Below are 27,292 nucleotides of genomic sequence, written 5' to 3' on the forward strand. Positions count from 1 at the left end.
GGAAACAATATGCAAGAGGCTAAGAGGATATGGGTTTAGTTAAAATGGAAGTGATCTATGCAGTATCGGCAAGTTAAAAGCCAAACCAAAGACTACTTTGGTATAAGAGTGACTGTCCTTATCCAGAAACCTATGCAGAGTCTAGAAATACATTTGGAGGTTTCCCTACCATGTAAGACAATGAGGGATGTAACTTTAACAATAAAATTGTCACCTCTAACATTTACATGGCACTTGACATCTTCTGAAGATGTTCATCAAAATTCACCCTCACAGCTTTGTGACTATTTCTCATTGCCGTAGAGGTGACTAAAGATCAGGGAAGCAACACCTTTTGTTCATGGACGTACAACCAGGAAGTAAAAAAACAAACAAACATTTATTGAAGACTCTGCTAAAGATTCCACTGGGAGAATCATCTCAGCAGACTCATAATCAAAAAGAGGAGACCAGAAGCCCTAAAGGTAACGTTCGCTAATGGTTTGAACTTAGTATGACGGGGAAAACGGAATGATGACCAATTAGGGAGGCAGGGCCAGTTTCCTAACAGAATGACCTTTGAATTAGGTTTTAAAGAATGAACAAGAATTTACAGAAGAAAGGGAACAAGACTGGTAGGCAGAAAGTAGCAAATATTCAGTTACTCAGCAAAAATGTATTGAGTGCTTTCTATACACACAACAGCAGGGAGTGAGAAAGACGCAGCCCCTGTTCTCACAGAGCTTGCTTTCCTTCATTTATCCATTCACTCAATGCACATGTTTTGAGCCACTCCTGTGAGTCAGGCACTGCTGTAAGTACAGAGAATACAGTGCTACACAGTACAAGTCCAGATCCTCATGGAGCTTGCACTTAGTGGAGAAAGACTGACAATAAATAAGACACAGAAATAGAAAAAATAAGACCTTACCAAGGAGGTGGCATTTGAGCAGAGACCAACAGACCAAAGAAATGGATAAATACAAAGGTTTAAGGTGCGAACAACCTTGCACCAGAATGTTACCGTGCTTGGAAGAGAAGGCGCAAGGGAGAAACTAAGACGTAAGCCCAAAGATCTGAGGAGAGGGTGGAGAGAAGTACAGGTATGGGGAGAGTGGCGCTGGATAGAGTGGACCAGCTCAGGAAGAACTTTGAATGCCACAATAGACTTCATTCCATCCGTAGAAGTTTCCTAAAAGGCATTCCACAAAATCTCAGCCTGATGGGATGTCCCATGGAAAAAGGGTCCTGTTTCTGCATCTGTAAAAAAATTTCTGCATCTATAAAAATGGTGATAGCTACGTCAAGCAACCAGAATGTCGTGTGGATCAAATGAGTTAATTCTAGCAAAGGGTCAAGCAATAGGGAGTGCTCAGTAAGTTGGTTTTCATTACTAAATGATTGCAGGAAAGACGGCATGATTGGCCTTGGCAGTTTCTTCAGGTACAACAGACATCTGAAAGACACTCAAGAAGTAAAGCAGACAAAACATAGATAGAGGAGGGTTAGGTGCCTGGGTTAACGATCATGGGAATCAGAAGGAAAGATGAGCAGTATTTGGAAGAGCTATGAACTCAGCTTGAGATAAATTGGTTTTGAGGGACATGTGTAGTCTCCAGTTAGATGCAAATATCTCGAGAGAGAGAGAGAAGAGGGAGAGAGAGAGAGAGAGAGAGAGAGAGAGAGAGAGAAAGATAAAATCAATACTCCATTCCATAAATCAAACCTCAAAGAATGAAAATAACCTGCCAGGTTTTGATATGCGGAATTAGCATAGGATGAGAAATGGCATCACACCCGGCAGAAGACAAAGCCCCTAGTCCTGGGCCATCCACTAACAAGTCTGTGCGAAATTGCCCAAGACATTGAAACTCTGAGTTCTAGTTGCCTGTTTCATAAAATGGAAGAGGTAATAATGACTATCAGGGGCCGGATGCTAAACGCAGTGATATAACTCTTCTGTTCCCTTCTGCATTCTCAGTGCCTTCCCACAAAGCAGGACCTGGCCCTTAGAACACACTTAGATCGTATGCAGTCTTTTCAGGATAAAGTCCCTCAAATATCCTGGGATACAAGGGTCCTGCTCCAGGATTTAGGATTGCATTGTTTGGGGCTTCAATGTTCTCTCTGGAGCCAGGTGGTTTGGAAATCTTGGGGACTTTGCTGTTCCCAAAGAGCTCCATTTTTATTTATTCATCTATCTATCTATCTATCTATCTATCTATCTATCTATCTACTTATTTTTAATAGTGATGGAATTTTCATACAGAAAAATGCAAACAAGATTCACCCTTTTCAGAAAAGTGTTTACTTAGCTTTCTCTGTTAAGCTGATGAAGTAATGGTTATATGTGTCTTGCCCATGTCTGTTTCTCTTCAGGAGATGGGGATATTTCAGCAAAGGAGAAAGGCAGGAAGCTTTGGAATTGATGGCTAGAAGACTGGAGACAACGTCCTGTGACTTCAGCTCTTGTCCCAGCTCTTGGGTTGGCTCACAACATGACCCCCGTCTGTCCTTCCACCTTTCTGGATCCCCATCCATTCATCAGCAAGACAGGGATAATACTGTCTGCCCATATCAACTTCCCTGCACCATTATAAGCATTAATGATCTAATATACTCAAAGGTACTTTGAGTCCTTTGGAGGAAATATGTCATATAAATTAGAAGCATTATAATTAATGTAATTTAAGAAAATGGCTAGCCATAACGAGCAGGATTTGGTTCACATGGATCACAAACGACCCCGTCATCATGTCCTCAGGTCACTAACGACCCTTTCTAATGGAACAAAATCCAATCTTACTTATTTGAGCATATTCAACTATTCTGTATTTGGGTTTTTTTTCCTTCCAAGCACTTTACTTAATTCTATATCAAAATTGAACTATAAAGCTAATTTTGTCCTTATTGGGTAAAAGTATTTATATGTGAATTAGACCATGAAGTAATTCAGTTTAGGATAGAAGATTCTTCATTGTAAAGAAGGACAAGTAGATGATAAGCATGAATCTGTTATTTGTATCAAGCAAATACTATTACAAACAAGAAAACTGAATGTTTGTGTCCACGTGATAGGCTACATAGACAACTCATAGATACTTTTTGAAATTCTAGAATCTCATGCTAAGACCAAAACACCCTAAATAATTGCTTGAAAAGAAAGAGAAGCTAATAAATAAATTACAACTCTCGGATGGTAATTGGGAAAATCAAAGTATAAATCAAAAACTTAAATGTACAGCATGTCAGATATTGATTTTGTGAGCAAGCTAAAGATTAAGAAACTCCTTTGATATTAAACTCCAGACAATTAGAATTAGGGAATTCTAGGCTCTAAGAAACTCTCCGGCACATTCTCCACTGGAAGTCCTGGGAAAAGTCATCTGGATTGCCCTTCTTAAAGCCTCATACCTTTGCCTCCTTATTATAATAGATATGACTCTTCAGTAGTCAGAACGTTCTATCACTATAAACATTCCAATGAGGCTCCCCTGCTCAAATCATTTCTGAAACTTTTCTCTGGGAAATGTTAGGCACCGTACATGAGAGGAGACGCCAGTAGGTCACATCATGTTTTTTTATTCAAAATGGTATATCTCCCCTTGCCCACTTCACAAGTTCCAGTTCCTAATAATTTTCTACTGTTTTTTTAAAAAGAATCAAAAGCCTTACATGTGCAAACCATGCCTGGAAAGCATTATGTGTAGGAGTTTAAAATATCAGTTGAAATCTGAGCAAAGCCTGGTATGCTAGAGTTTGTAAGACAGGAGCTAGTGTGCAGAGATGGTTTCCAGGAGGACGGGTGGTGACACCGCAGGGAGGTGTGAGGGAGTCAGATTAAAGATCGGGGAGAGAAGGGAGAAGAGAGAAGATTGAAGAGAGGGATAGGGAAAGGGGATGCCTGGCCCTGTCAGGTATGTGGCTCAAAAGTTAATTAGAATCTAAGGAGACATCTATGTGTGTTGGGTCTGGGATACTTGGAAAAGAGACGGTGCCAGGTTTCGGGTGGCCATGCAGACTCATGGTGCTCACTCTTTTCTCTGTTCCATGGGCAGAGTGGTCCATGAGCCATTGGGTTACTGTGGCACAAAAACCTGGAAAGACCACTTTCCCTGAAGTTCTGCCCTCCCAGGGAATAAGAAAAACTCACCAATGGGGCAGACGGAGGAGTAATAGCACTGGCATGCTTGGATAATGTAAGTTAGCCGCAAGTAACATTTACTGACCATTCACTACCAGGACACGTTGGCTATCGATGATCTTATTTAACCTCACAGCAATCCTTGTAGGTTAGATACGTTAGGCATAACTAATTCTCCTTTTACAGACGAATACATTGACTATCACAGAACTAACAATGTGGAAACCAGGATTTAAACATAAAATCCCCTACTCATGCTCTTAACCTTATGCCTAATGTCCTTTTATTCAATACACACATGTGCATTCACACACCACACAATAGGAAACACACCAGTTGTTAATAGTAGTTATCGCTAAATGGTAGGACATACTGGTGACCTTACTTGTTTTTCTGTACGATTATTTACATTTTTTTCACAAAGACCATGTAAGCTTTCACAATTAGAAAAAGAGTTCACAGTCATTTTTAAAAAGCCCTTAGAGGGTGAAGAGTTTCTACCACTGAGGATATTCAAAAATACGGGGCACAAACTCTTAAATCCTGAGACTGGTATAGAGAAATTACAATCTTAATAGAAGGAAATTTGACAATACATTATAAAACGTTTTTTTTTTAAAGAAGTTTGTGTCATTTGCAGTAGCAATTGTAATTCTAGATATCCTATGAGTATAATTAAAGATGTTTGCAAAGACAGAGCAAGAAGATATTCATCACACCAGTGCAGATAATAGTAGAAGAACGAAAACACCTCAGGTGTCCAGTAATAGAGATGGCTAAATAAATCAGTGTGCACCCAACAACAGAATATTGTGCTGACACAGAGAACGATGTGTTAAATTTTTTTAAATTATGGGATAATATGCCTAACTCAATTAATTTAAAAATTGTAATTAAGCAAAAAGCCCTTAAAACATGAAGATTACTACTATTGAGGACATTTAAAATAGAAAAAGTAGAAAAATTGCTCAAATACCATATACCAAACAGTAGTTACTATGAAAACAGGATTATAGATGAATGCATATTTTCTACTTTGCACGTGTCGAATGCTGGAAGTTTTCTAATTTATCTGTATCTTATTTATATTGAAAATATTCATTTTGGGGGGAAAGTTTTAGCCATATTTATAGGTGTAGAGTTTTGTTCATGATATATTTATTGTTAGGATGAAAAATAGACTATACTGGCATTACTGAAAGATCTCTATTTTGGTAAAATGCATATGTGCGTATACTCATGTATCAATAAAAAACTTCTATAAAGAGTCACACTAGTGCTCGCTTCGGCAGCACATATACTAAAAAGAGTCACACTAAAATGTTAACAGTAATTATCTCTGGCCATGGGTAATTCTATTTTCTGCGTTCACTTATCTTTATTTTCTAAGTTACCAAGAATGAACATCTATTACATGTATTATAAAAGTAAAATAAATAGCTCCGGCTGTGAAAGCTTTTCCTAAAGACCAGCTCCAGAACTTTGGGCCAATAGCAAGATCACTGGAATGAAACACAGTCTCCCAATATGATTATTGTGAAAGGGGCAAAATTGATTTGTATGTCTACGATCTGCGATGCTTGTTACAGTCACACTCCATTATAACCATGCCTAATACAATGCTCCTACAAATATGAATAACCCCTTTCTTGAGATTTTCCTTGAAAATATTTTCTTTCTTTCTTTTAGGCCTGGGGAAACTGAAGCTCAGAGCTATTGAATGACAACTGATACCAAAGAAAGGCCATAACATGGCATTGGTACCCTGTTAAAAGGGATTTTGACTGACTACATTGTTATATAAAAACTTTCTGCTAAAAGAATAGGCCACCCAAGAATCCTATGTGTCTAACGATAATATATGAAGAAAACAACAATAACAAATCTTTTTTTAAGTATTTCTGCACAGTATATAGGAATTACTAACAGTAGCCAACTGGCTGTGATAAATACTTTGAGGAGAAAAGAAAAAAGAAGGGAAGGGAACAGCGGGAATAGGAAAGGAAGGTAGGGTAAAACATTTTAGATAGAGTACTGCATAATTTTAAAGTTTGTGCCAAAGTGCAGACAGAAAAAAATTTTGTGCCTTTATGTTCATTCAATTACTCAGAGATTTAAACAATCATTTGTGTGCACTAAACCATGTTCCAGGCCCTTTACTCAGAACTGGGTATACAAAGAACACTCGTTAGGCAAACACTATTGTCTAGTGGGGCAGACACACAAGTAAACAATTATATAACAACCATGAGAAGGGTCGCGCAGATGCCTGACCAAAGTGTTAAGGGAAGCAACCAACTCTGAAAGAGTATTGGGTATAAAGGATGAATACATTCTCACCGAGGAGAGAGGGTCATTCCAGGAAGTGGAACCAAGGTTTGCAAAGAGAAAGAGGTGTGGAAGGGCACGTGCGTTTGGGGAATGGGGAGAATTTTGGAGTGCGTGTAACTGAGCATTGGAAATAAGAAGGTGGATGTGCAATCAAACAAGATTTCCTAAAGCTCATTTGTGCAACATTCATGGGCTTACACGCAATGTTCAAGGAAGAGGCTACCAGCAATATTCGGAAGATGACAGGACCGGAGAGATGGAGATAAGTAAAGAGTGTCCAAGAGGCACAGGTCAGAAGAACAGTGGCCCAAGTGAAGGAAGACCACACCCAGCCTCAGGCCCTTACAAAATGGACCTGCAGGCAGAGCAGTGCTGTTAGAAAACCCTGAGGTTCGGAATTTACTGAAAAGCAGTGAAAATAATCACATTTTAACTGGCAGGTCATCCATAGTTGGCAAGTTTATTTTTAAGCCAAGTCTGTGACTATGATGCATTTTAGCCAAGATATAAAAGAAAATGTTATAACGGTTGAGCGGCCAGGACCCCAGTTCAGCTCACCAAAGCATATTTGGGACATACCTCTAGCATATCTGAGCTCACATATTAATGGGACTATAGGATTTAACTATCACTTTAAAAAATGCTTCTTTGGGGAAGGATTATTTGTGCCTCTTTCCCACAACTCTGCAGCCCCTGGCAATAAGAAGTCATGTGTCTCTCTGGCCTTGGGCTGGTTCCCTTGAAAACAGGCCCACACAGCTCCATTTGTGAGACAGAGGAGTGGGATGTCTGATTAGCCAGACTGGGGAGAGGCAAAAACCAAGGATTCTCATAGTTCACTCAGGGCTGCAGAAATGGAGATTTAAAGTTTCATTCCCCAATCCATGGCAGAGGTTTCAGAGGAAAGGGGCCATTGGGGCAATAAAAGCATCTATTAGAATATACTGATTATTTGTCATTCAAGTGTTCACAAGGGGAAGAGACTTGCCCACAGAAAACAAGATTTTCAGGCTCTCATTAGTGGCTATTCATGTTAAGGATGGAAATGAGTGCAATGGAATGCTAATGTCACAACGTAATTTAGACCATCCCTGGGAGCTTATGTGACCGGCTGTGTTTTCAGTGTTCTTTATGGATATTTACTTTGTTGTAATTCACCACCATTGGAATGGTCCACACCAAACGCTAAGAAAGCGTCATGACCTCACAATACACTCCCATCGACCAACTCACAGACAGAGGCTGTGCCACAAAAAAAGCTTTAGTATGACATAAATCCATCTTAGATTCTGAATTCACGTACATGTAAGTGTATATGTTAAAACAGGCCATTATTCTAAGAACCACCATTTTCCCCAGGATTTGGTCCCTTTCTCAGGGATTCCAGGTCCCAGACTGGAAATAAAGATAGGAGAACACACTTGGGAAGTGCAGTCTCATAGACCCAAGTTCAAATCCTGAGGTCACCTCCTATTTGTGTGACCCGAGGTAAGTTAACTTCACCAAGGCTCAGTTTCCTCATAAGTAAAAATTAGAAGCTAATCCTTATTTCACAAGTTACTGTGAAGACTGCATGAAACAATACCTGTAATTGGGGAGTGGGAGGGAGGTACAGTGTCTAGACTCTACCACACAGAGACAAAACATACTAGTTCAACCCCCTCCCCATCCAAATTCCAGTCCAACTTGGCCATTCATTATCCAAGTGGCCCGGGGAAATTCATTTACTGACCTCAGTTTCCCCTTCTGGCAAATTCAGTAGTGGGATCTCCAAGGCCTCTTACAGTCCTAGCGTTCTGTCAGATTAGTGCAACTTTTCAGGGGGAGGCTTGTTTTCAGAATCTGTTATTGTACCTTTTGGGGCTCCCTCTTACACTCTGATTCTCTCTTTAAATATACGGTTCCCTAAATTTCTAATTTCTGCCTTTTGGATTCTATGACACTGGCTGTGCTGTCTCCCTCCACACTATTTGTTGAAAGTCAGGCCAAGTACTGTGTTAAAAATGATACAAGCTTTATCACAGAATATAGCCTCACAACAACCATGGGGTATATTATTATTATTATTACTACTACTATTATTATTCTTCCCATTTTACAAATGAAATCGAGGCTCAGGATATGAAGCAATTTATCAAAGGTCTGAAATTTAAAGCTGGGTCTTCCCAGCTGCTCCTAATCATTACATGCTAGACTACCTTTCCATCCTCCGACTATATCTAGTTTGAATTCTATCTTCTTATGATCCTGTGCTGTGCTAGCTTATCTCATAAATTACTTTGTATTAATAACTTTATGTGCTACACCTGCCAGGTGACATATGTCCATATTAACCAGAACCCATCATCTCTGAACCAGCAGGGAACTCATGATGGGATTCTCAGGCCTTGCAGCTGGGAGGTCAGGGTGAGAGTCAAGACAGGCAGGGCTTAAATACATCTTCGAAATAACAGCACATGGTCACACAGCTACTCAACTTTCACATGAAGCTGCCGGAAGCTGGTTGATGCCTAATATCTGTGAGCTTCCCAATGGCCATAAGCCCACTCATATCACAGGATGGTGAAGGAAAAGGGCTCACACTTTGGGGTAAGACAACCCCAGGGTCACTAGTCCATGCACTTGGGTGGATTAGCCTCTCTGAGGTTCCTGTCTGCTAAATGATCTTGGGTGAGGTAACCCAACTGGGCTTCACTTCCTCATCTGTAAAATGGGGATAATATTAGCAACCTCTAAGGACAGAAGGAGCGCCTGTCCTGTAGTAGAAACAGCTTAGCCTGTTGGAGAGCTAAGGAGCTTGAGAGACAGGCTGTTTCTGGTAATCAGGGTAGTCTAGACTAGAGTAGAAAGATGGAAATCAGTTAGGAGTTCATTGGACTCTAAGTGCCTGCCAAATCTGTGAAGACCCGTGCCGGTGAGAGTTGGATGCCCTGTTACAGCAAACGCCCAAGACTGATCTGATCCTTGACTCCTCTCTGTGAGGCTGCCTGGCAGCTGTTGCTGGAAGCACTTTTTTCAGGTGAGAGGTTCCTGCATGAGCCAAGTGGTACAGTGTAATCATACACCATCTCTGGCCCTCAGAGTACCATGAGGCTGCTGGGGTAACTGAGCTATCCTGGGTCTTCCCTATGGGATCCCCACTTCTCTATCCATATCCCATAGGCTCCCTTCTGACCCCTGCTGAGAACTCTTCCTCCTGACTCAGAAGATCAGAGAGGAAATGGGACGAGAAGGAACTGACCATGTGCCCGGACCTTGGCATTTTATTTCCTTAGTTACGGCACATTTCCATTCATGGAGCACTTTCCCGTATAAAATCTCCCAGTGTTTACTTCTAACCTACTTAATAATTCCTCTGACCTCTTCTTGTTTTTACCCTTTAAATATCTGTTGATGGTTCATTCACCACATTCCCCATTCAGTTATTAATGGCCCACAAAAACTTACTAGCAGCAATCATTTACTGATTAATCTGCACAACAATCCAGGAAGACAGGTAGTATTAATCCTTAGTTCTGCACAGGGAAACCAAGGGGAAAAGAGAGGTTAACTCAGTTGCCCAAGGTCAGTGGCTAAACAAGATTATAACCAGGACCTATCCTGTCTCGTACGTCTATAAACACTTTCCACAGTCTTGTTCCCTTTCTTTACCACTCAGCATTGTCAATGAAGCTAAATCATTTCTGTGTTGAGATTCAGTTATTACAGAAGTTTAAAAGTGTCAAAATTCAACCCAAAACAATTTTGCCTGCTAACAGTTCATAAATAAATGTTGCTAAAATGATGAGATAATAGTACTTGAAAGCTAATTTTACAGAGGCAAGAGCAGTGAAAAGATGTGGATTATAGACCCAGGTCTGCTACAAGGAGACTCTGAGAAAGTCACTTAACTTCTCTGCATCTCTGAGTTATTTGTAAAAATAGGATTGTGCTGAATGATACTTAAGATATCTTGCTGTTTTAAATGAGATGGCTGAATACTTTCTAAAGCAGCACGAAATATAAGCTCCAATGTCCATGCCGCCAAGACAGTGGTAAAATTGGTATATTCCTTCACTGTTAATGAAATGTAGTACACAGCCACAACCCCCTCGGAAAGCAATATGCCAACAGACAAGGACCATGAAGAATTTCATATCCTTTGACTTAGTAGTTTAACTCAGACTGTATTTTACTCTAAGAAATTAGTCAACGGAAGCAGAAAGACATACACAAACACTGAAAACACACATTTCAGTGTTAGCTGTCAGAGGAAAACTGATCAACTTAGATGTTCATTTCAGAGGGGCATCTTATTACATAGAAGCATAGCACAGTATGAATGTCATATTGCTATTAAAAAGGAGAAATAAGAAAATTATGCAAAATCATTTAAACTCTTACCAATACTCTCAAATGAAAATAACCAAAAGTAAAAAAGCAGATATGCACTCTGATGTCAACTTTATAAAATGTGAACAGATGTGCAAGAACACAGGAAAACTCAAAATACTTATGTTATTAGTTAGGCTTATTAGTTAGGCTTATTGGTTTGTTTTTAAAATAATTTAACTGCTTTTAATGAATATTATTTTTCCATTAACACATACATTTGATCAATTATTTAAACATTTAAAAATTTCTCAATCCCTGTTTTAGTTTAAAGTTTCTGCCTAAATCTCCTCAGTAATTTTTGTTGGCTGACATATTATTCATGACATTATTCTTTTAGAGTGATTTCTGCTCTCTGCTATGTAATTCTTTAGTAGCTTTAGAGAGTCTGAAAATCTCAGAACCTTTGCACTTCTTTCCTTCACCTAAGAGGATTCTAAAAAAGATCTGTCATCTAATCTAGCTATGAATAACCTCATGATTGCCTTGTAATGCTAATATTTGGCCATGCCTGACTCAGGAGTCAAGATTTTTCAGATAACCCCTGACCTGTGGGTGCCTCTCCAGTAACCACAAAGTTTCCATGGTACTTTTCACAGTGCTAGGGTGGTTTCATATTCCAAGTTTTTGGAGCTTTACACGAGGACACCTTGTATTTTCAGGGGTCTTAGGATACCCCTCTGGTTCACTTAGAAAAGCGGCTCTTACACAGCACTGTGCTAGGACCCTCCCTTCGCAGAAGGAGTTTTACAAGCTCCTTCATTTCTTAGAAATGTTCTCTTACTAGTAGGTCATTTGTACATCTTTGCTCGTAATATCTAGGAAAGATTGCAGAGTCAATGAATTAAAAATAGGATTCTAGGTCTCATGTGTGCCAATGAATGCCCTCATTAAAGCAGAATGAGCGAGATGAGATGGGTTTCAAAGCTTTCCATCCCTTTGCCCCAGAGCCGCCGAGGCCAGGCACTGAAAGGATGCACAGTAAAATTAAATATCTAAAAATTCATCTTTAATTAACAGAATTGGATTAAAGCTAGACACCACCGCATATCATACGAGAAATGGCTGAGCTGGCTTCCAAGTGCTCTAATTCAATTAGGACGAAGTGAGTGACACTCGGACGGGAAAGGTTAATTGGGGGCGCCAGAACGCAATCATTCCTTACCTAACCAGTCATTAAACTTCTTAACCTCTGAGGGCAGTCCCAGCTCGGTGAAATCGCCTGTGTGGAGAAGGATGTCCCCATAAGGCATCTGGATACCATCTGTTCTGGAGTGTGTGTCTGAGATGCAGACAAACCGCGTGTGGCCCGCTGGTTTTGGAGTGTCATATGGGATGGGGTCGACCCTAAAGTAGACATAACAGATCCCATAACAGTTAAATATATTAGAACCCTCGTAATTGTCATCGCACATACATATCGATTGTTAGCCGTTGAACGCACCCAAACTGAGGCAAAGGCAGAAGGGACCATTGTAACAAGGGACACTTTGGGGTACAAAAGAGACAGCATCACTCATCTACAAACCCAGTGGGCAAATTCAAAACGTCTTACTTACCTGGGAGGAGAATTAAAAAAGAATATCTTACATGCAGAGTCGGCAGTAACCCAGGAAACTGATAGAGTGATTAATGGTAAAGTTTAGGGATATTGAACCCCAACTGGGGAAGCAAAATTATGCGATTTTCTCTCTCTTTGTGCTGCAATTGATCCCACTACTCATTAGGAAGTGAATAACTAATTTATTCCTTCTTAAACATGCATAAGTTAAGCAATGAACTAACTTACGGAGAACACTGCACATGATTTGCCAACTGAGGTGTAGAGAAATATATAGATAGTACTAATATTTAATACCCTTTCCAGAACCATTCAACACCGGTATCTTCTTGTTTTCGCTAAGAGATTCTCAAATCAAAGTGCAGAGAGGGAAGGTGATGTCAAAATAAGAGAACTTTAAAAAAAAATCATCGGGTGTTAAAAAAAAAAACTTGGTCAAGCTCCTTCTTTACCACAATGAATTATCTGCAGTCCCAATACACCTTAGGTTACTTGGAATGCCCAAATGCCTTGGGCAAACATTCTACTCAGTACAAACAGTATGCCTTTTAATGGGTGTCTATAGATCTACATATGCATTAATATATGTATAGTTTCAGAGACCTAAGCACTGTGAAATTACACGAGGGCATAAGAATCAAAAGGCAAAATGATCAACCCGAAGCAAAGAAAATGAAACAGAACATTCTCATTTAATTGAGTGTAACAAAGTGTGCTACATAAACTTGGTAAAGAAATGCAAATCTGACTCTTCAAGCATACAGTTTTAATTATTTAAGGGGTTGGTAGCAGAGTTAAGGATGCTTTAACTGTATTAACTCTACACTGACAGCTTCCTTTAATTTCTCTGTAGGAATGCACACTTATTTTGGATTATGGGTGAAAAGAAGCAGTTATAAATGCAAAGAGAAGGTCACAAGAGACACAGACATGCAATGTGGAGATTACAGTGTGGAACATTAAATAAGGAACAATATTTCATATCACAGTCCCACCCTTGACAGTTAACATGTAGCAGAGAACACATTGAAAGCTCAACACAAGATTCCCTATATATCTTGCCTCCACAGGTTTTGTTTAATTTTTCTTTCTTTTTCCCATTTTTTAAAAAGAAAAAAAAACTGTTTTAACAATGGCAACTGTAGTGAGGGAAATAAAGATATCAGTATACATCCTGGCTAGTTTTGCATTTCTTTCATGGTTAATCTTTTAATTTTATTTTTTCTTTGACAGAGAAGAAGTAAAGTAAGCAAGAAGATCTAGAAGAAGAGAGGAAAAAAAGGAAGAAAGGAGGGAGGGACTGTGAACTGGTCAACACAGTGGGTCTAACTGGAAACCCAAAAGGCAGGTTTACCTCGTGCAAAAAATTAATGGATTTTTCCCGTAAGGGTTAGAAATTAATAATGCTGTTACCATGGAGAAAATTCACTAATCCACGGAGATCTCATGAGTAACCTGGAAACCTTCCTGATTATATCCAATGTTGATTTTTTAAAAAATATATGAAAAAGTTTGGCATCTTCCTTGCCATTTCTGAGATTATTACAGTCGCCTTGGTTCTAATCTTATCAATAGCTCCTGTCTTTTAAAAGTAGTTTTCTCAGAGAATGAATGATTTTCTCCTGCTGCATCAGACTGTCACCCCCTGAAAATGATAGGTAATATTCTATCCCGATCCCTGAAGTTAAGAGACTCATTAGAATGAGACTGTGCACATTTATACTTAATCCACCAACATTTGAATGAAAGAAAATAACCACTGGACTTTAAGTATATGAATAAATTCAATATTGTCTATGTGTGCATATACACATATATGTTTATTTTCTAGTTCTCAGCCTAATAAAAATGTATACACACAGCCCCCTTCCTTTCTATAACTCAGCTAAGCTACGGACACAACTAGTAAATCAAAATCCTTTATGAGTCCATCCAAATTTATCAGAGGGCCATCACAGTCATCATTTTGAATTTATCAAACATAAAATAGCACAGATATACACCCCTCGCTGTGAATAGGCCCATACTCTATGAATCTACTCAACTTCAACAAACAAATCATCACATGGTACATAATTTGTTTCCCATCTTAGCTCTATATTGGGCAATAAGTTTCTAAGACTGTTGGAACACCAGTCAATTTTTGAATGGCTGCAACTTCCCTCCCCACCCTAGCGCCTTCTCCAGAAAAATATTTAAATATCCCACAGAATTAACGTGAAATAAAGGCCAAGGAATAGAAAAACAGAGGGGACAGGAAATAGGGAGAAAATGTGTCTTCTCAGCTGTGAGCTGAAATAAGGAGTCAGAAGTACACAGAAACAATGGCAGAAAAGGCTCACCCATCAACACCATCAACTTGATGTTGTCAAAGAGAAACAATCTGTCATTTGGGAGAGATGTGGAGGATTGATTCAAGGTCGAGGATTGGGAAAGAGGGAGGCATAAAGACACAAATGCAGCAATTATATACATCCCCTGACCCATTGACACTGACGTGCTTTGTTACCCACAGGACTAAGTACAAGAAGGTAAGACGCTGCAGCAAAACATGACAAATATCACCTGGAGTTCACAGGAAGGAAGACATTTCCACCCAAAGACATTCAGAGTTGAAAATAAGATGTCTAATTAAAGTTGAGTGGATATAATTAAAGTTGAGACAACCCTAGGGAAACTATTATTTCCAAATTGGGCGTTTGGTAAACAGTTCGGAAAGTCAAGATAAACATTTTCACTGTAAAAGCAGGTTTAAGGGAGACCTTGACTACGATTGGGAAACCTACCTGTTCAGATTGTATGAAGACCCCCACGCTACATTTTCCCTCTTAGTTAACAACTACTTTACTGCTTACTATTTATGCTGGTGACTTCTCAAATGACCTAACATTTCCCCCAAGGCATCATGTCAAATATCCTAGCAAGTGAGTCTTTAACCAAGGCAATCTAACCCCCAGAGCCAGATTCAAATATCAGAGTGAGATTTGCACGTACATCTGAGTACACCCAGGGGAAAACAAGATGACATGGGAAGATGAGAAGAAAACACAGCATCATAAAATCCCAGAGCTGGACAAAACCTTAGGGGGCATTGGGTTCAATGCTTTATATAAAGCTTGAATCCCCTCTACCCCTTGCCTGCCTAGCTGACATAAATTTTCCTTTCAAGCTTTCCAGAGAAAGGGAGCTCTTGAGTCCCCTCCCTCCCCCCAGGGCAGCCCATTCTCGTTTTTGATATCTCTGTTTGCTAGAGACTTTCTGATCAGAGTCTGCACCTCTGAAAAGCTGACCATGGTCCAAAGAGACTTGGCCTGGAGCTCAAAGACTGAGTAACAATTTTAGCTGAATTATTCACATCGGACATGTTATTTCATTCTTTTTGGTCTTCATTTCCCCCCCCCCCCATTTGTAAAATGGGAATAATAAAGCCTAATCTGCTAAGTTGCTATGAGGATGTAAATTGTCAAGTACTAGTCTGGCACGTAGCACAGAAAGTCAGAAAGTAGAGATGCAGAATGACAGAAGGGTAAAAAGTACATTAAGCTCTTCAGCCAGACTTAACTGGCTCCGTATTCCGCTCCATATTTATTAACAGCGGGACACCCAGCAAGGTGCTTAAACTCCTATGCCTTGGTTTCCTCACCAATAAAACGAACATAAAAATAATACCTATGCCATAGGATTGCCATAAGGATCAAAGCGACAATGTACTCAAAGCATGTAGAAGAGTGTCTGACACACAGCAGACACTCGATACATGTTAAGATTTCTTTTTACTAATCAGTAGCCATATTTTTCCTACTATTATCGATAGTACCTAGTAACCTTTCATTTCTCTGACCTCCTTCTCTCCTTGTGTTACAAGGAGATAATTACAGCTACCACACAGGGATGTGTGAGAATGAAAACACCTCACATACATGACACTTAGCACAATACTGGGCACATAAACCACAGTCAATCAACCCATGCATTTCCTTCCCGTGACATCCTTCTTCATCCTAGCTCTGCACTCTCAAGTAACAGAGAAGAAGAATTCAGTTCCTTTTCCATTTGCTAGTTCTCCAAATAGTTGGGAACATGCATTATAAACCCCTGCAATCTTCTCTATTCAAGTTGAGGAGCCAGACATTTCTTTAGCTTTTCCTTGTGTGCTAGGATTTCAAGCGCCCTCGGAATCCTGGTGACTGCCTAGGTAGTCTGGTTGGTCAGAACCTGTCCATCTGTAGTGTCAGAACTCATGCACCAGTGAGCTGTTTATCAGAGACAAAAGCTGGCCCAGGAGACGGGGCGCCTGTGCTGGACACACGGGTGGACTTTCCTCCAGGCTGGAGCTGTCTACCATCTTAAACCATTTTCTAAGTGAAACTCCAGATTTTGTCCCAAGCCTCAAATCTTGTTCTTGAAACTTGATTCTCAAATGTTTACATATCTCGCTGCATATTCAAACAAATAAACCATTCTTATTTATTCAGCCTTGGCATATTAGAATTTTTTGCCCATAAAAAAAAATATGATGATATTATCGCTTCCATTAAGCAACCCTTTTCTGGCCATATGTGTTATTTTTTCCAATAACAAATTCATACAGCGTTGCAAGTTCCATTGATAGATCTTCAGAAAAGCTGTTATCATATGGTTTGTTATGACATGGATTTCTTTTTTAGGCCATGTGTACAGTAATAGCTGTGTGTACATAATTAGCCTATAATTCAGTGTCAGAATAGAATATAAACCTTACAAAGCATGTTAACAAGATCTGAAAGTATTCCCATCCCCCTTCCACTTGAAAATATCAATGCTATGCTTATGCATTCCACTGACTTGATCTGTAAAAACTTTGCCAGTGTGACAATAAAGCTTTCATTTTTATCCAGAAAATTTAGATGGCATGAAAGCTAGAACTACAATGTTATACCATTCACCTTAGATGTATTGTTTGATACAGATATGCAAAACCCGCGAGCAAAACAATGAATAAATAAATACCACGCTGAAAGTAGTAGAATCGCAGAATTTTTGTATTGGAAGGGGCCTTAGAGATGATTTAATCCTGTGTTTTACTTCTTTGACTATCATGTGTTCTATCATGTGTTCTGCCTGACTTGTGTATACTATTACTTAATTTTTGTTGTGTCTTGCAGTTTTTACACAACTTTGTTTTCAGTTTTGCCCTAAACAATATCATCTGAAAGTCATGAATTGGATATGCTGGTTGCATGTGTCAACTATACATTAACATAAATATCTAACTACTAAAATTCTGTTCAAGGTTCACCACTCTAAAGAATTAGAACGCAGATTTTCTAACTGCCAATTTACTTCTCTTTCCACCCACTTAGGTTTGGACGCTAAAAACATACCTGAACTTGGAGTTAAAATTATAAAATGCCAGCAAATCAATCACCTAAGCTTTTGTAGCCATTCATGTCTAGAGAGATTGCTCAGAATTGTTGAAATTTACTGTCAAAAATCTGTTTCAGTGCTCGGTACATTGACCTCTCAGTTCTCCTGTACATTATCCAGTAGAATGGAGTCTCCTAACACCACAAAAAAACTGCATGTCACAGTTCCTTGAGGGAATGGGCAATATGAAAGTCTGATTTTTAGAATATGGATAAAGAGTGTTCCTCGTTTTCCAGGATGTCAAGTCACACATGCAAGCTGACTGTAAATGTTTCCAAACACAGGTGTCTTTAGAGGGACTGCTTCAGTGGACAGAAAAGCCTCATTGAAAGAGCCCTGCTTGTGGAGTCCAGGGGCTTTCTGCACTCTTACTACACTGATTAGTAAGATCACTACTACATCGATTAGTTATATGACCCTGGGCAGGTCACTTCCCCTCTTCTACCCTGTTCCTCAAGTGTTTGAAAAGGGGGGAAGGACTGAATGATCCCCAAGTCATCAGGAGCATGGTTTCTACGCCACTATTCATTTGTGCAAGGCTTGAGAAACACTTCAGTCTCTTCGGTAGCTTAAAATATATTCTTTCTCTTTGCAATTTTATTTTTTGCTTTCCAGACAATGCAAAAATAAACTCAGTCCAGATCCATCCAAATATAATCAGGATTAGCGAGACTTTATATATAAAGAGAAGTAAAACTGCCAGTGAAGACTGTAGATAGAGCCTCCAGGTATATTCAGCATAAATGAGAACAAAAAAGCCAGAATTCCAGTCACCAGAATAAAACAAAAATTTAAAAATATGTGATTTAACCAGTTGCTTCAGATATGGGGCTGTTATTGTTTTTCTAAAACTATGAGCTGGTGAAATTCTCCTAGCTTATTAGCCCTCATACCCCAGAACAGAAACGGTGCTGAAACGCAGTAAGTAAGCAGAACAGAACCAGATGTATAAATATATTCACATTTGTATCAAGGGCACTGCTTTCCTTTAACTGCTGAACTGCTGTATCAACACTGTTCTATCACCAACTAATTATAGCTAACAAAACCCACTGCACGGAGTGTGTCTCGTCTATTTTTTCCAAGTACAAAAGTACAGTGCTGACATTCAATGAATATTAAGTGGAAACAATTTAATTCTTTGAGCACTGCATGTGATATGAATTCATGGTCCTTGCACTAGTCCCATTTGAGGTGTTTTGGTGCTACTTTGTGAGCCACTGAAGCCTCTCAAATGGCATATTGTTGGGTCATAAACATCCTACCAGAGACGTATTGTCCGGGATTAAATGTTTCCCACTCTTTTAATCTAACAACCAAGTTAATCGGCTTACATTTCTGAGTATTGGCCCTGTATTTGAGAAAAGAAGGCATGTGACACTGCACTGAGTGTCTGTTATTCCAGTCGGTCAGTCAGTCAGTCAACAACCATTTCTTAATCACCTACCTGTGTGCCAGGTGCCACGGTAGGGTCTGGGAGAACAAAGAAGCAACAAGGGTAGTTCCTTCAGAGATTCTGTAGTTGATCTGTCAATTAATTCATTCTTCAACAAATGCTTATTGGCATGCCTGGTTTCTATTCAGTTATTTAGTCATTTCACAAGCACTTACTAAGCACCTTTTATGGGCCATAGATTGTGCGAGGTGCTAGGGAGACAACTATAATCAAGTCTGAGATGGCTCTTGTGGTATGTAAACAGATGATTTATGCAACAACATGCAAAGTGCTTTAATCAAGGATGTGTGAGGTGCTGTGGGGTAAAGGAGAAAATGCCTGGTATTGCTTGAGGGCTGGGAAGAACAGGGGACATTGCAGTGGTACAGAAACCAACGTAGTGTGTCCATCTCAAATGCCTGGGACAAAGGATCTTAGGCTCAGAAAGAAGAGGCATGAGAGTGGCATGAAGTAGGAACTTGAATTGGGATTTAATCATGCACAGGGCTCGGAAAAACAGGCAGAAAAGAAGAACTATTCTGGCAACAGCAGGAGGGGTATGGACGCTCATGGAATATTTGGGACTTGTGAGTAAAGAGGCGTGGCTGCAGCAGACCCACTGTGACAGGGAGCAGTGGAAGGTTTCAGAGGCTGCTGGGATTGGGGCCAGACCACACAGAGCCAGACTGTGGGGCCGGAACCAGCCCTGGAAGCAACGACACGTCCTCCTCCCTCACTGAAAGGTGCCGAAGGCCATAAAGAAAGCTGGCTTTTAGAAAATCGATGTGGCTCCATGCAAGATTTGAGGGTGGTTGAGTTGGGGTGGGAGGGAACTAAAGAAGAGAAAAGGGAGCTGGCAAAAACCTAGGCATGTGATAAAGCCAAGCCCAGTCAACTGAAAACATATAGGAAGGTGAGGATATGAAGGAAAGGCAGTAGAAATCTGATGATGATATTATAAACAGAAACTGTCATCATGAGTATACAGTAAATAAGGATTGGAGAAGCAGTCAAAATTGAACGACAACATGCTACACTGTTAAGTCTCCTGTCGCTCCATCCTGTCCTCATTTTTGTCACTGAGCTGGTGTTGTGGACTAAATGTTTGTCCTCCCCTAAAACTCCTCTGTTGAAGCCCCAACCAATTCCCAATGTGATAGCATTTGGAGGTGGAGCCTTTGGCAGGTAATTAGGTCATGAGGGTGGAGCTCTTCTACATGGGATGAGTGGCGTTACAAACAGAGACAAGAGAAGATGATCTCTGTCCCGGCCGTATGAGGACAGAGCGGGAAGGTGGTCATCTACGAGCCAGGAAACCGGCTCTCACCAGGAATCAAAGCGCCTGGCACCTTGAACATGGACTTCCCAGCCTCCAGAGCTACGAGACATAAATTGCTGTTGAAGCCACCGAGGCTACAGTATTTGTCGTAGCAGCCCAAACAGACGAAGACATGTGGATACCGACACAGAATTTTTTGGCCAAAAATAGCAATAGCGCGTTTTCCTGCAGAAGCCAAGCACTGGGGGATGCCCTTTCCACGGGTGGTTTTCATTTCATCCTTATAGCAGAGCAGGTAGGTAGGCCCCGTCTTTCTCCCATTTTACAAACGAGAAAACGGAACCTGAGAAAGATTTAGCACTTTGGCGAACGTACGGGGCTGGTAGGGGGTTTCTCTGCCCCAAGCGGAATGCCCAGCGTCTGCTCTGTCTGCCATCCTCCCGCTTGACAAACTCCTCTAACCCAACACAGCGCACCCCGATGTAAGAGCAGACTCTGTCTTGAAACGGGGCACCCTGGTTTTTAAGTCAATAATTACAATGACTAATTCAGGAACAAAATGTGGGTTTTTTAAACATTGGTCCCCCTGAAAATATGTCTTCATCTGGCTCAGTCAAGTACAAAGAACCTTAAGGGACATCAAAAACACAGGTATTTCCTTTTTTAAAAGTTGGGGGGGGTCCTTTACTAGGAGGTGTTGGTCTGATGACACAAGATTTTTTTTCGTATTAAAACTTTGTCAAGGAGACCGAATCCTACTGTCTTTCTCACTTTTCCAACTCATCAAAGCCAAGTTTTTCTAATGCTTAACGTCTCACAAGTCGTTGTTAATGGCACTCACTGTTTGGTTAATTGTGCTTATCAGAAGTGCAGGTAACTTCATTTGGCATAGCTAATGGGCCTTCTTTAAAGTGTGTAGCCATTTCAGTTGGGTTTTACTGGTCTGTAATGGTTTGGGGGTTTCGTTTTGTTTTTTCAGACTTTGGCTTGAGTTGATTGACTTACTTTCAAAAAAACTCAGTCATGCCTAAGGCAAAACGACCATTTTTATTAACAGCTACTTGCAGAGCATCAGGTTAAGTACAGTTCAAGACAAATGCTTATTTGTGAGGCCACTTAACATGATGCCAAGGTCTAAGGACCTGGCCAAATTAACCCAATCCGAGTACAATAATTTTCAGATTCAATGTATATGACTCTGGACACTGTTTCATCACAACAAAGAGCACCATTTCACCTCACATCATTATCCTTTGCTGAAATAGCTAGCCCACTATTCAACCCTAAAAGTTACACAGTTCCCATACGATGGAAGAACCATGAAGGACTACTTTCTTCCCCACCTGGGAACGAAGACTTATTTCCAGGGTTCAGTATTTTGTAGTTGACATAGTCTCACGATGATCACAGAGTTGATGTATCTATGGTACATACAGCTGGTGGGTGACATTCCCATGATCACCTGCTAGTATGTGGTTGAGAAAGAATCACATTTAGGTCTGATTGCAGTAGTCAATTTACTTTGAATAATAAATAACAAAGGGAAATGCCCTTTACTAAGTTAAAACTTCTGATTAGCACTGGCTAAACGTGGAAACTCTGCCCACATTTCCCTGTTGGGTGACTTTGGCACGGCCCACCAATTGGTACCATTAGAAATTAGTTTTCCACCCCAAACTTTTGAATCAGCCATCGTAATCTTTTCATCCAGGAGTCGGCAGCAATCTACAGCCCATAGGTAAACTCAGGACAATGCATGTTTTTTAGAAAGAACATTTTACTAAAACGCAACCACATGCATTTGTTAAAATATTGTCTATGGTTGCTTTCAAGCTACAGCAGCAGTTTCAGAGTTGTGACAGACTCCATATGGCCTGCAAAGCCTAAAATATTTATTCCCTGGACCTTTAAAAAAGAAAGTTCGTCCACTCTTGATTGTGTCACTCAACAAACATTAATTTGGCAAGAATACAGAGGGTACTAAAAAATGTATACACAGTTTAAGAAAGGAAAAAACTGTATTAAAATTATAGTACTCAATATATACCGATAACAAAAGACGACTACAAGTCACGTGTATACATTTTTCTGGCACCCCCGGTATATGTTAGACCCTTTTTACTAATAATCATACCTGATATTTAGCAGCATCTACTAGGGGATTTTCCTCTATTATTACTTTCAAGCCTGTCAAGATTTCTGTATGACGTGTGTGTGTGTGTGTGTGTTCCGTATTCTCCAAATTTTGCTTAGAGTCACCCAATAAGCTTGGGACTTTGGATTTGGAGCCTGTATAAACCATGAGTTGCTGCCCTTTGCTATGCAATAGTGTTTCTCAGAGGTTTGGGGGAAAATTTTAAATTTCGGAATGAGCATCCCTCTAATAGAATGCTGAAGCCTCCAGACGTTAACTGGTCCCATGGGGACATAAGCCTTATTTTGGGGGGTATCTTACTACTTTTAACTTGTAGGTCAATCAAAGCAATGCAAATAATTCTTAACTATAGATGCAAATGCATTCTCTCTGGTGGAGGTTCAACTGATTCCTCCTCCAGTTTTGCATCCATTTATAAATTCATTTCAACATTTTTTATTCCACATAAATTTGAGGTTCCCCAATGAATCCGCTATAACAAATGTCTTAGTTCCCTCATTTATAAATGAGTTAAATAAAATTTCTGACCAGTGTTCATTGTATATCTGTATGAGAGTCAGGATTTTTAATAATTATTCTTTTACAGAGTTATCAAAATGCCATTTTCACCATCTTGAACCTCACATTTTTGCTTGGGAGGGCATATATATCAAACTGTAACCAATGTAACCACAAATTATATATACCTACATAGGTATGGGAGGAGGGTGAGTTAAGAGAACAAAGTGATTATGAGGTCACTTTAGGGATCATTGATGTCACTTAGAACATCAAGACCTGGGTTTGGACCGTGGCTCTGCCTGTGCCTAGCTTTGAAATCCTGGACAAGTTATTAAACTTCTCTAAGCTTCAGTTATCTCATCTGTAAATGGGATAATAACAGAAGTTGCTTCATAAAGATGATGCAAAGATTAAGCAACTTGCTTGTAAAGGGACTGGTTCATATTAAGTGTTCAACAAGTGTTAGCCATCATTATGAAGATGCTTCTGTGAGAATATTGATGAAAGGAATTAGCTCTGTTTGGGAATGGGAGGTCTTCACAAAGTAGATATATTTTATCTGGGCCTTGAATGGGTAGCAGTTCACCAAGCAGACAGCTAAGGTAATGTCACTCAACATAAAAGGAAGAGCATTTAAATAAAAAAATAAAGAAATAAACGTGTGAAGGTGAGGAAAGTGAGTCAGAGTGCCAAGTTGAGAAGAAAGTAATTCCCCGGTACACACTGCATTTGTAAAGTGACCTGCATTTTCCTAAAGCTGTTGAAGCTTGTATCTCTCTACTGCACAGTTGTTAAGGATTGCTAAATCCAAATAGAAATGCATTATCGAGATACCAGTTTTTACAAAATCTGGACACCAAATCATCATGACTACAGTTATGACTACTCACCCAGAGCAGGTACCCATCAGGAACAAGTACTTATTTTATTCCAAACTTTATAAAAACAATGAAAAGTATTAGCCATGAATGACTGAGCCCAAGGTACAAACCACATTTTATAAAGGCCAAACTTTAGTCATTGTACTTTAATAGTTAGCTTACATTCAGTTCAAACTCTCTATCTATCTATCTATCTATCTATCTATCTATCTATCTATCATCTCCTATACACCCACAAAAATAATATACAAATCAAATTATACCCTGCTTCTTATCCTGGCCAGATCCAATTTCTTTCAGTGGCTGGTTATATGTCATTCCTATATTATTTTATTGGTTTCATGATAGTTCATATAAAATTTTCCTATTCTAGTTCAAATCAGTGACTTTCCTGGATACTTTGGATAAGGGAAATCAACTTCAAATAATTCTCAGTTCTTTGTCAACATCTGCTATAAGTTTACTAGAAAGTCTTCATCCACCATAATTCTGCATAATTCTGTTTGCTCCTTTTTACACCTGCATACACCCATTCGAATGCTAAACTGTAGAGGCCCATTGCTGGCGTGTGCATCCTGCAAAATGGCCTATTGTAGCACCCTACAGGTCGGCTATGACTCAGGCATGTCGACTATCTCTTTCTGCTAGAGCAGTGATGGTAAGATGAAAAGGAGGTTAGACCACTTTAGTTTTTTGGCAGAAAGATAACTTCCTCAAAAAACCTTCTCTTTTAAAAAGAAAAAAAAAAAAAGAAAAAGAAAAAACTTTACAGGTACTCCCTGTGCCCTGCTATCAGATATCATTCCACCCCCAGTCTCAGGAGGTTCTGCTGTGTGATTGTTTCAAGCTCTCTTCCTCATGAAGAAGTGAACACGTGACCACTGCCATCCATAAAGGCTGAAGTGAGTGTACTTAGCTAAAGGGCATTGCAATAATTTTTCTCTTCCACGTGAGAAAGTTAGCCTTGAAAATTCTCTGGCTCACTGCCTGTTTTTAAATCATCTTTTAGGGAAGGGTGGCCTAAGGGGCATGTTAAGTTCAGACAAGTCCCCTTCTCATTCTCCTATCAATTGCTTTTTAAAATAACAACAACAATAATAATAAAAAGACGGTCATCCCTATCAAGCCTTCAATCCGCTTTCAGGGCAGGGCTCGAGACTGGATATTTTAATGGGCAATTGTCTCCAAATGCCCATTGTAGGAAAGCAGTCCTGACTGACAGATTTAAACTCGATTACATCGGGGCTGGCGCTCTTCTGTATAGACAACGTGATTCCTTTGGAATCTAGGGTGAATAGTGGCCTGAGAAAGTCACTGAAAAGATTTATATAAACCCCAACTACAAATCAGCTTCTGATTCCAAGGAAATTATTGTCTTTTCCACCTAAGTTGTAGCATGCATAGTACTAGAAAACACGCAGAGAATCATGAACCCATTTCAGTCAGTGCAGCAGGACTAGACTACAGTCTCTCTTTCTTTGTCCTGACTCTGAAATGTTTGCTACAGGACCTGTGGCAGGGCAGCATTCCCATTACGGCCCGGCAGAGTGGATGTGAGAATATCCAGAAATTTTGATGTGAGTTTGCCAAAGCAAAACTTCGCTGAACGCTTGTGGCGATTTAGCATACAGATAATTTTTATAAGCACTTGGCCTAAAGGGTATGGACAAGCTCACACACATCTACACTTGATGCTCCCACAGCTTGCCGGGCTGAAGTAATGGACTTTTTTTGTTCCTCTTCTCACTCCCCGGTGAAAGGGAAACCTCAGCCAGGCCTGTCAGGGAGTTCCCTAATAACCAAAGGCGCAGCCCTCACCTGGGAAAAGATGCAATAAAGCCTCCCACAAGGTCTGGTTCCAGTTCTGGGCTGGCCCTTTCTTGACAAGAGGGCACAGATCAGGTGAATCTGTGAATGGTGCTGCAGGATTTCTGGGTTAAAGCTCTTTCTCACAGGAGATTAAGTATAACTCACTCAACATGTTCTCCACAAACTGGATTCCTGTGGGAAAGTTGCAGTTACAACTTGAGTCAGCTACTTTGCCCTTTCTGATCTGCCTAGCGTTCCCTTCATGTTTAACTTGTACATTGGGACAACCCTTCATACTTTTCCAAAAAGCTGCTTCATACATAATCTGATTTCATCCTCACCTTACAGGTAAAAGGGACAGTGTCATTATTGCCATTGGACTCTAAAGTCCAAATGGTTTGAGGGACTTGCTCATGACCAATGTTAGTAACAGAACTGGATCTAAGCTCCATGCTCCCCAACTCCTAGTAATAAAAAGAATGTCCACCATCAATGAGTGCCATTGGCTGTGCATCAAGCATTGTGCCAAGCACTTTATGAACATTACTTCATCGCTTCCTTGCAAGAACCCTGTAAGGTGGGTATTATTAATCCCATTTTATAGACGAGAAATACTGGGTTTATGAAGTTAAATAATTTCCTCAGTGTCAGCGATGCATAAATGGTGAAGCCGTAGTTACAAAGGGAGTCTGTCCGACTTCTGGCTCATTCACTATGATACCAACTCCCAGTCCAATCCTTTTTTCTACACAAATCCAATGTTAAATTGAAGAAATAGAAGTTTTCTCCAGCTCTGAAGATTTCAAATATTAGGTATTTACTTTTAAATACCTAATAAAGTCTTAAAATTCTAGTTTTGTCCACTTTGATACCGTCCAACAGAAAACACTCTAAAACTAGAAAATGCCATCTTCTGTCAGGTGTTTTCACTGGTCCAAATATCATTTGCTTCCATCTCTTAGTTCTTGTCGAAGGAAAACAGATGTCCAATATAAATTCCTGCATGAACTTAACTAGAATCCCCAGAAAACTTTATGAGCATAATAAGTTCCCAAGACAAACAGCACGGATTTGAATCCCAAATATACAAACTGACAACCTCTAGAACGTGGGCAAGTTACTGAACCTCAGGCTTCAGTTTTCTCATGTTTATGTTAGGGGTAAAAATAGTTACCTCCTAAAGATGCTGTGAGAAAGCAGTGAGAATGCACTGAGCCCAGCGTCAAGGATGAATCATTAACATAATCATTATTGTTCTGTAGTTATTTCTGTCTCTGCAAACTTTCTCAGGATTACCTTAGTTTCACTAGGTTGACAAAACCTGACTACTCTCCTTAGTGAAGCGTTCCAACACTCTTATATACTGATAATAAAGCACCCTGTACCCTAACGGGGAAAGAACATACCACTTTGTAACTCACAATTCAACTCTGTCTCTTA

General features: G+C 39.9%; 1 protein-coding gene across 7 annotated transcripts in view; it reads right to left on the bottom strand.

The window, feature by feature from the left end:
• The window catches only part of MPPED2 (metallophosphoesterase domain containing 2), a 161,993-nt gene that overhangs the window by 101,086 nt on the left and 33,615 nt on the right, over positions 1 to 27,292 (bottom strand). For all 7 annotated transcript variants that reach the window (XM_019738618.2, XM_019738616.2, XM_074336162.1 and 4 more), the window contains exon 3: positions 11,991 to 12,172. In XM_019738618.2, the coding sequence (XP_019594177.1) occupies positions 11,991 to 12,172 (182 nt within the window). The remainder of the gene's footprint in view (positions 1 to 11,990; positions 12,173 to 27,292) is intronic.

This window comes from Rhinolophus sinicus, linkage group LG06, assembly GCF_036562045.2.
Source record: "Rhinolophus sinicus isolate RSC01 linkage group LG06, ASM3656204v1, whole genome shotgun sequence".
Taxonomy (NCBI): domain Eukaryota; kingdom Metazoa; phylum Chordata; class Mammalia; order Chiroptera; family Rhinolophidae; genus Rhinolophus; species Rhinolophus sinicus.